Source organism: Solanum tuberosum, unplaced genomic scaffold (assembly GCF_000226075.1).
Source record: "Solanum tuberosum cultivar DM 1-3 516 R44 unplaced genomic scaffold, SolTub_3.0 scf00713, whole genome shotgun sequence".
NCBI lineage: Eukaryota > Viridiplantae > Streptophyta > Magnoliopsida > Solanales > Solanaceae > Solanum > Solanum tuberosum.
The window spans coordinates 77872-89464 of NW_006239633.1; the positions used below are offsets into that span (position 1 = coordinate 77872).

At 28.4% G+C, this 11593-nt stretch overlaps 1 protein-coding gene across 1 annotated transcript; it reads right to left on the minus strand.

Annotated features, from left to right (window-relative positions):
• Window positions 1-472: 472 nt before the first annotated feature.
• CKX5 (cytokinin oxidase/dehydrogenase) lies at window positions 473-3820 on the minus strand. Its single transcript, NM_001288192.1, is given in 4 exon segments — window positions 473-937; window positions 1532-1794; window positions 2721-2984; window positions 3057-3820. Coding segments are annotated over 4 exon segments (1554 nt in total). The 5' UTR covers window positions 3768-3820; the 3' UTR covers window positions 473-621.
• Window positions 3821-11593: the final 7773 nt, after the last annotated feature.

An 11593-nucleotide genomic window follows, 5' to 3' on the forward strand; every position in this document is an offset into this window, starting at 1 on the left:
AAATTTAAATAAAGTGAAATAATTTAGGTGTCTATAATTTGATCCATTTTAACTCAAATCAATATCTTGCCCTTCTCCAATAAGAAAGAGGAACTTTATGATTAATTTTGAGATTGGGGCCTTGGGGATATAATTAACACGACGTTTTATCAGTCAAAGCATTTCTCTATTTCCCACAAAAAGATTTTATTTTATTTTTTAAAAAAGGACCAGGCCACCCCCAACAACACCTAATAAATAAAAATAAAATATTTGAGTTGTATAAAAAAGAAAAGTGATATCCTTTTAAGGATAGAAAAAAGCAAAGAAAAGAAACACAAGAATCTAGACTATATATTATGTAGACTCATACAAATACCAAAGCTCGAAATGATCAAATCTAAGCTAACAATATAATATGACCGTACAGTTTCTCATTTCTGCGTATATTCCTAATTTCTTTTATAAACTTTAGTACAAACAAAACAAAGTTGGTAACTTGGCGTTGACCATATGTTTTGAATCTCAATTTCAAATTTTTAGTTTAAAATCAATTTATACAAGAATTTTAACTTCAATTTCAAATTTTCTAAAATGTAAAACTTGACCTACCCTACAAGTAATACTAGTATATATTTATTACTAGAATTGATGATTTCTAGTAAATATTTTTTGGCCAGGTGCAAGGACATACTTTGGATCAAACTGCCTCTTTCTGTTGACAAATCTTCCCCATTGTTCCCCAAAGTGCCTTTTCCATTCAACTGTGGAGTTGTAATGAGGAAGATACATTTTAAAATCAAATCCATTCTTGATACAAGTTTGTACAATCTCCTCATTTTGTTCCACCATCTCATTTATTTCAGACTCTGTTGGATGTGCATGGGTAAACCTTAGCAAAGCCACTAAATAAAACATTTCATTTTTGGGCAACGCCACTGACCATCGATTATCCCACCTAGTTTCAAAAACGATAAATTATATTATTGAAACAATAAAATACCTAGTGGCCAAAACTTCAAATGAGAATAGAATAGAAACAAACAAGATAGTTTGGCCTGTAATTGGGAGAGGAAAAAAAGACAGTAATGATATTTAGAGCCCATTTGGATTGACTTTTAAAGCCAAAATAACATAAATAAATCAAAAATCCATTCAAATAGGTTCTAAGAATAAAAAATTGTATTTATAATGAAACATGACACGTCACCACCGGTCCACAACGACATGAGGTTGCCATGTGTGAAGCCTAATTTTGTGGTTCCATAACACGTCACTATCTGAGTCCCTTAGGCTTCCACGTGGTTCTTACAGAGCCAACGAAACTTGTCGTGTCAATTTTTTTGGTTTTTTAAACAAGCTGATTTTCTTAGCAAAGTTGGTCTTTTAGCAAAAGAAATATGGGTAATTGATGATGGACAATAGATTTAATAATAAACAAACAAGTAAGTAATCCAATTTTAGGGTTAATCAAAAATTGACATTTTTTAAACAATCATTTCAATTTTATATAGGAAACACAAGAACACAAAAATTATAAAAATATACTTACTTGCTACGCAGGAGAGGATAGGTTAACATAGGGCCATTGACACCATTTTTTAAGATATTTTGAAATACAATTCGATTGAATGCATCAATATCTTTCTTGGAAACAAACATGTTAAGCCATGGATGAGGTGTAGCCCATATACCACTACCTCTAGCCGCTTCTTCTACATGGTCAACTCGTGATAAAAAATTCATATAAGTCAAGTCGATCTCAAATCTGAAGTGCTTCAAATATCTCAATTTGCCTAGCAATTTCTCAACCATCTACCAGAGGAAAATAATATTTGTTAGTATCACAGTGCAAGTAAATAACAAAAATGATATTTAATCCTTCTATTGACATCCTATTAGGAGATTAAGTAGGGGACCGCAGAACGTCATAAAAATCTAATTCTAATTAGCAAATATCAGAAAAAGACAAATAACTAATGGAGATTTACTGTTTTAACTTCAGGCTTTATGAGTTTTGTCATCAACGATTAGAACAAAGGAGACAGTCAAAAGTAGGGTGTTAATTTCGTAATAAAAATCCAATTGTGTAGGCAATTTCAAACAAGCTGGTTGTACATATGCTGTCAGAAAATCCATGAAAATATTATACAAATTTACAAACTATTACTTCGTCCGTCTCGTTTTATACTATTTACTTTTCTTCTTTTTTTATCAATTTCAATCTATATTTTTATATTTACTAACTTTAATGAAATATTTTTATAATCATATTTATAGATATAGGACGGAGAAAGTACTAATTAAAGTGGTCGTGCTAGATAAAACCACTGGCCCCTCAGCCCACCTTCCGCCGCTTTTCTGCGATTTCCATCATTATTCTTTTGTTTTTGTGTTGTTGAATTACTAATAATTTAAATACAATAAAATAAAGTGGAATTTGTTCTAGGGAATATAATTGTGGAACGAAGCATCCTTTTTCACTGTGTTGTGTTAGATTTATCTTATGTTCTGGGACCCAATTCCTTGATTCATCTGTTAGGGCCCCTCACCCCCACCCTCCACCTAGGTCAAAACTAATTGTAATTTTATTAGTATCCTATAATATTATTATAAAGTTAAAAACTTTTATAATAAAACATTGCCACTTATCCTTTTCTTCCCATCCACAAAGGGGGAAATGCTAAAAGCAAGAGTGAAAAGAGGGTAAAATGAAAAAGTTTGGAAATAGACAGAATTACCATGAAGGGATCGTCATGGTTGTTGTTATAATGCAAGGCCACTTCAAGACAATAGAGAACCGGACCAGTTTTCTTGGGTAAATGGGTCGGGTCAAATGCCTGATTTGAATCTAATAGCACCGATAACCATCCATTTACCGGGTCATCACTGTTCACGAACACAAACCCTTCCACATAATCGAATGATTCTTGACTTGTTATCAGTAACTCAGCATCATGAGTGAACTCGTCAAATTCACTATATACTACTCTTATCCACCTCACCTAATTAATACACAAAAATAAACTCATACACTCCTATAATAATTCAATTGAAGAAAAATGATATATACTAACCATATCTGGGGCGGGTTGAAGCAAAAGCCGAGCTCTAGTAATGATACCAAACTGACCAAGTCCACCCAGAACGGAGAAGAAGAGTTGAGAATTATGAGAATTTGAACAGACTATTATTTCTCCGTTGCCGGTAACAACTTCCAATTCCGTTACAGTTGACGTTTGGGGACCAAAACGGAAAGTTTGACCACTAACGCCGGCATTAGACAGAGTACCTCCGACTGTTAAATGAAGATAATCCGTCCATGATTTAGGAGCCAAGCCGTATTCCGAAACGCAATGTTTCAATACATCACTCCATAATGCTCCGCCACCTACATCGACGCACATGGAATTGACATTCACATCGATTCTGTTATTATCAGCCATTGATTTCATATCGATTACGAGTCCACGGTGGGCCATAGCTTGGCCGTTAATCGAATGACCGTTACCCCTCGCCGCTACCGTTAATGTTGGTGACTCTAACGCTCGCCTAATCACCCGCACAACGTCATCGGCTCCGCCTGTACGTATAACGGCTAACGGCTTCTCTGAATATAAGCCGCCGAAATCTCTACTGCCTAAACTTATTGCCGTTACTCCATAATCAATGCTTCCTTCAATATTCAAGTCTTTCAAAACGCCATCAACATCGACATCTTTTTCAGGGTCAGGTATCGAATCAGTGTCATTCTCTGCTACCAATCGTTCAACTAAACATGCTAACATCTTCGGGCTCTGATTATTTTTTGGGATGATTAGTTAAAGAGGGAAATGAGATGATGGAGTTAGCTAGGGAGGTATATATATATATATATATATATATATATATATATATATATATATATATATATATATATATATATATATATATATATATATATATATATATATATATATATATATATATATATATATATATATATATATATATATATATATATATATATATATATATATATATATATATATATATATATATATATATATATATATATATATATATATATATATATATATATATATATATATATATATATATATATATATATATATATAGTAGTAGTAGCTAAAAAGAAAGAGTAAGTTTTTTTCTAAATGACCCCACACTAAAATATGTTTTGCTTGTCTCCCACAATCTCCCAAAAATAAAATAAAAAATCATTTTCATATAACGATGATTTCCACAATCAATTAATTATACTAGTAAGTTTTTTTGGCTAGCTCCAGCTTGAGTGAAAAGGATTTTGAGTAGCACTCATTTGGTACAGTTGTAAAGAGAACTTTTGTGGACCATATATATCTAACTTTTTTATAATCTCCCAACTATATAATTGAAGAATATTCCATTACTATAGACTGAAAATCAACAAAGTTATTGACAAATTAAACTATATATGTCCACAACTAGCTAGCTTTAGTATCCACTAGCTTAGAAAAAACTTGTTTGTTATTATAAACAACAAGTTCATTTTCAATTATTCTCAATCAAGGAAGACAGACAACAATTTAGTGTAAAATTTTTCCCTTCACTAGATTTTGCCTCTTTTGGTGTGGGGTTCAGCCTTCATGAGGAGAGGGTCAAAAGAAAGATATAGAGGATTTAGCGTTTTCCAATCATTAAAGGGTATGAATAGATATCACATAAAATATTTAATTGTGAAAGTACCCAATTTACTAAATTTTGTGTATTTGCATTTATCTACACTTAATTAATTTCACTCAGGATAATGTATGTGTATAGTCATAGTGTGCATACTAATGGTCCTAATACTCTTATTTGTTTAGTAGAGGAAAAGAAGCCAGCTGATTTATATTCTTGAGTCTTGCATGCTTCAAGCTACAAAATTGGATTTTTCCATGTTCTTTAATTTCTCAGATTTATTAGCTTAATTTAAAAAAAAATATGTTTCTCGTTGATGATTCAAATTTACAATCTTAGAATTAGAGGTGGGAGGTGTTATTATCCAAATAACCCTCTATTGTCACTTATATATGCCTTATATTAGTGGTGGCAAAATCAGCTCATAAAATCATAGCTCGTCCAATCTATTTAAGTTTGAGCAGGTTAATAAAATCATTTCACTCCAAACCCTTTTTTAGCCGAACCAAGTAACATTTAAGCGGGTCAATGACTCATAACTCAACTCTTTTTAACAATCTCAAAATCAACTAAACCTTCCTATTGACACTCTTACCCTATGTATATAACTTTTCATCACTTACTTGGATATAAAAAAAGTGATTGGATAAAAAATCGACAAGGAAAGAAGATAGATACGTTTCTAGTCATGTGTGATTTATTCTTGAAGTATCACAAGTTATATTCTGACACTATAACAAATAAAGAATTTAGTGATAATAATATAATTATCATTACATTATATTTAACAATAATAATAAATATGAGTATTTATAATGAACCAGCTTTGTAATATAAATATAACTAAATGTTTTAACAATTTTGAATATAATGATATTAACTCAATTATCACTAAATATTTTATATTGTCGCTTTAAAAAAAATACCACTAAGAGTCTCTTTTATTATAATGTTATGTTATCATGATCATGTCAAAATACATATAATTGAGAGAAGGAAGAAAAAGAAGAAGGAATGACCTAAAATAGTACTACTTTTGATCATTAGGCAAATTACTTTAATTTTTTTTTGTCTATTTTTAAATGCTACAACCAAGTGTAGCTACCATTAGTTTGCTTAATTAAGATCATATCTTTTCTAAGAATATACCATCATTGTAAAATTAGGTAATCAGCTTGAATATGTTGGCACTTTCGTGATATGACTCATGACTAAATATCATTGCTTGTGAGGATAACGATAATGTACATTATTGGAGAATCTTGAACAATAGTCACACAAAAAAGGGGGGGAAAGAATAATATCATCAAAAAAGTTATTGTAGATTTTTCTTTTCCACTCTTTTTTTCTTTCCCAAAAATTAATTGATCACTTTGAAAATCAGGAAGCTCAAAATTAAAAGAGGTAAGGGTCAAAAACACATTTAAATTATTCTATTTTTTAAAGCTTAATATTTTAATTATAGAAAACGTAAGTTTCTACTTGAACTATCAGTCAATAGTTAGCGAAACACACCTCGACTAATTTATGATGATGTGTACACACTCTCTCTTTTGTTTAAAATTATGTCAAGTGGAAAAATAATTCTACCGTGGCAAAATCTAAATAAATATATTAATGTTGGATTAAAAGCTAAGGTTTAAGGTTAAAACTATCACCATATAAATTAGGGAAAAGGGCCTGATATACCCCTCAACTTTGTCATTTGGAGCTGATATGCCCCTCGTTATGAAAGTGGCTCATATATACCCTTACCGTTATACAAACGGCTCACATATACCCTTTTCCCCTAACGAAAATGAAAAAAATTAATTTCAGTTGAGGGGTATTACAACTGTGACATTCATCATCTTCTTCTCCACCTTCTTAGGTATGGTCTCGTCTCTGCCTGTCGTGACATTGATATTTCCTACTTGAAAGGGAGAGTTTATGATTTTAAAAAAGTCAAATAAAAATACATTAAAAGAAATTAATGTGTCAACAAATAGAGTCGTTATTTATATCAGGTAGACAAAAAAATTATCTACAAATGCACGTATGTTTAGACAAACATTTGGTCTAGCTAGTCAACATTTAGATGTGATTTGCTAACCATTGACTGATAGTTCAGGTAGAAAACTCACACTCTCAATAATTTAGATACAAATCTCTCTCTCTCTCTCTCTATATATATATAAAGGAGGACCATAGACAAGATGATGTGGCACCTCTCTATGGCCTCCATTTGCATTTAGCTTTTTTCTTCTTTTTTTTTAAATTTTTTTTTATTATATTATAAAAATAAAAATAAATTACTTAAATTTATTACAAATAAATATTTTATTGATGGAGGAACATTTATAACAAAAACTCTTCATATTCTTTTTTTATTTATTTGTCTCACTTATAATAAAAGGAGAAACATAATTTATCTTTATTCAAAAATCGATAATATATTTAAGCCTTTTACCTGTTATAAATTATGAGTAAGTTCAACCACCTAGGCCGATTAGCGCATTAGAGGTATTCCATCCAAGATAGATTTACTTCATCACAACCACTAAAGCCTTTTACTCTTTTTTTTCGTTTTTTTTTTAAAAAAAAAAGTTTGTGAATATAACCCTAATCTATCTATCTATCTATATCTATATATATAATAAAGGAGAAACATAGATAAGGTGTGTGACACCTCTCTATGGCCTTCATTTGTATTTATCTTTTGTTTTGACTTTTTTTTTAATTCAAATTAATTATTGTATTGTAAAAATATATTACTTAATCTATACAAAATAAATATTTTATTAATGTATGAACATTTACAACAAAAAACTCTCCACATTCTTTTTTCTATTTTTTTTTATCTCACTGCAAATCATGAAATGATAATAAATTTTTTTACATTTTAAGTATTTTTATCTTTATTTTTTAATTTATTCACAAGGAGTTATTACCCATGACTTTCCCCTCTTTAATTTTACTTTTAATAATATTCATAACTCTCATAATTTTTATGTCCATAACCTCCAAACTTAAATTTGTAAGTTTATGATGTCTTATGGTATTCCTTTATTTGCCTAATAATCATATTTAGTTCATGAAGATTCACATACATATAACAAAAAAAAGTACATGAAGTTAATAAATATATCATTCTCAAGTCCTTGTTTTTTCATTTCCTCTATTTTGTCTATATATTCATATTTATTTTCATGAAGATTCTCATACATATAACAAAAAAAAGTACATGAAGTTAATAAATATATCATTCTCAAGTCCTTGTTTTTTCATTTCCTCTATTTTGTCTATATATTCATATTTATTTTCATGAAGATTCACATACAAAGTCATTTCTCAAGTCTTTCTTTTCATTTTTATGTACTTATACATGCTTTCTTAATATTTTTTAATGTTTGTATTATCATTCATCAAGCAAGTATGATTAAAAAAAATCTCTGTAATTCTTAACAATGTTTTGTCTGTATGCAATTGCTCTTTTTAATAGTTAGTTTTCCGGATATAATATAGTTTGATTATAATATTTGTTAGATTTCAAGAAGTAATTATTATTTAGTATTGTTAGTACTATCGAAAAGATAATATACAAATATATTACATATAGTTTAAATTTCATTCTTTCTTTTGACATAATTATTTTTAATTGGTATATGATACTTTTTTTTATTCAGTTGGTTGCATATAAAGAAGAGTTTGACATATGGATCAAAACATGATGGCGGATCTACTTGTAAAGGAAGATAATAGAAGGAAAAAAAAATGAAGCATAATTAGAGATTATTTTTTTACTTTGAATTGTATTAGCAACTTTTGTTACTTTTGCTAGAATTTTCTAAATTTTGATTTGTATAAATAATTTAGCTAAATGTATTATATTGTCAATGCTAATCATTTGATCCTTTATTATTCTACTTTTCTTTGTTATGAAGCAAAATTAATATAATTATCTCATTTTAACAAAAAAAAATTTTTATGATGATTAGGAGTTTCATTTTTATTATAATTATAAAAAAGTAATTGAAAATAAAATATTATTTTCATGATGCCATTTTTTGCGTATGTAACAATCTATTTTCATCACCGTTCTTTTTTCTTTGAAATGTATTTATAATTTTTATGTAATCACCAATTTTTATATTTTCTCTGTTCATTTTTTGTATATTCACCCCTTATTTTTATTTATTTATTTTACAAATAAAATCAATGCATAATTAGTAATACATTTAATGTCTAATAAAATTATACATTTGAATTATCTATAACTCATGTCTCTTCATCTTACTTGTAACTTTTAATATTAAATATTATTCATAACTTTTGTATATTTCATTTATCATAAATCTTATAAATATTTAATTAATGTTTAAAAAATTATAATAAGCAAATATAATAATAAGGACATAATAAAAATATCAATTTTGTTTTGACGAAATCAGAGTTTGAATAGAAAATTAGTACTCCTGCAAAAGATAGAGAAATTTAAAACATATAAAATATTTTCAACGTAATACAATATATTGTTATTTCAACATATTATCTCTTATTCCATTTACTTCACCACGGTGAATATTTTGTTCTACTATATACATATACAAAAAAATTATATTTTATATGTTTAAAAAAAATAAAAAAACCTATGATATTGCAGATGAAGAGAAATATTAATATTATCTATATATTCGATACTAACCTAAATATTACATATTTCATATTATTATCTTATAAATATTTCATATAGCCGCGCGAAGCGCGAATAATTTCACTAGTTTTAAATAAAGTGAAATAATTTAGCTGTCTATAATTTGATCCATTTTAACTCAAATCAATAACTTGCCCTTCTCCAATAAGAAAGAGGAACTTTATGATTAATTTTGAGGTTGGGGTCTTGGGGATATAATTAGCAACTAACACGACGTTTTATCAGTCAAAGCATTTCTCTATCTCCCACAAAAAGATAAAAAGGGCCAGGCCACACCCAACATCACCTAATAAATAAAAATAAAATATTTGAGTTGTATAGAAAGAAAAGTGATATCCTTTTAAGGATAGAAAAAGCAAAGAAAGGAAACACAAGAATCTTAGATTATATTATCTAGACTCATACAAATACCAAAGCTGGAAACAATCAAATCTAAGCTAACAAATATAATATGGACCGTTTCTCATTTGTCCGTATTTTCCTGATTTCTTTCATAAACTTTAAACTTTAGTACAAACAAAGTTGGTGACTTGACGTTTGACCATAGGATTTTGAGATCTCAATTTCAAGGTTTTAGTTTGAAATTAATATTTGTTAATGAGATTTATATAAAAAATTTAAATTCAGTTTCAAATTATAATTTCAAATTCTCCAAATAAAGATTCATTTTTTAAAATTTTACAAAAAACCTTATAATCAACGCAAATAAATTGACCGTAACATGTGAATGATTATATATACTAAAGAATATCTAGACGTCACTACTATTACTGAATGGTGAATCTTCGAAAGATATAATTTATGTATTTGAAATTTCGTAATGTCGTGTAATCGTAAACATTTATTTATAAAAGAAATATGAAGATATGCGATTTATTAGTGTGACATTTTAGGATATTCTAATACCTTATTTAATAACTATGATTTACTCATTTAGTATTGTATAAATTTTTTAGAGTTTTCACAAATTGTGATACTTTATATTTATGAAAAAAAAAAAATACTTAAGAAGTCCAAATAAAATTTTAACTTTAAATCATTATCATTTTACATCACTACATTCAAATCATGTCCAAATAGCCCCAAGAATCATACCATTTGTCGACATTTGGAAGTTTTCAATAATATAATTGAGCCCTCTCTTGTCATTTCTGCACTTTAATAATTGGAATTACAAATTTGTTTGATTTGTTTATTTTTCGCTTTAATTACTTGACTCTTTATTTGTTTTGTATTAGAAAATGTTGTAAATCTTGAGCTTATCCAGACAGAAAAAGAAAAAGAAAAGGAAAAAATGATAACGTGACAATTAACTAAAGTAGAGACTTTAGTCTTTTTTTGGTTTAAAGTAAAAACTTTATGAGATAACAAATAAAAAGAAAAAGAACGTCCATGCATGACACAGTAATCGAAAAACGTATGAGATACTTATGCATGGGACTTAAACAAGCAGGATTTTTTGAGTGGAGGTTCATCTAATCTATATATTTATCATGATCTTATCATTGCTTTCCAAATAAATAATCTTTTCCTTCTTTCATGACAAGTGAGAAAAGGGGAGAAAGAGTTATTGCCCTCTCTCAGGTTATAAGACTCACTTTTACTTTTAGTCTATCTCAAATAGAACAATACATTTTTTAAGTATATAATAACAATTTAACTGTAAAATACTCATCGCTGTGACGTAGATACATGATTGTAAGAGTGTCCAATTAGACATCCTTCGTCGAGAAAAAAATACCGTATATATAAGTAAATGATACACAAAATGATTAAATAACATGTCTTGAACACCCTTAACACAACAAGCTATTGTAACATAGTGTTTTCAGATGCTTGTAATGAAGAAATGCTTGCGTGTTTGAATCTCACTAGTGACAAATTTTTTTCTACTTTTTGAAAAGAGATTTTGTTGTGCTATTTTTTAGACCACAAATTTCATTTTTTTTTAATTTCTTAAATTTCGTGTCAAATCAAACTAACTCATATAAAATGAGATGGAGAAAGTAACTAATTTTGGAGTGTATGCATGTGCATGGGATGGAGCAATGCTTAAGCACACCTCGATCGAGAAAGGAAAACAGGAAAAAGAAAAGAAAAGAAGAGAAAGGAAATCGTCTAAAAAGGTGTAATTTTTTTTGGCATAAAATGAAAAGAGAATCTGATACCAAAAGTCTAAGCAGCAGCAGCTGCTTCCATGTACTCAAACATTATTTAAGTGTAACTTTCTTTTGATTAACTGCAGACTAATGTTTCATA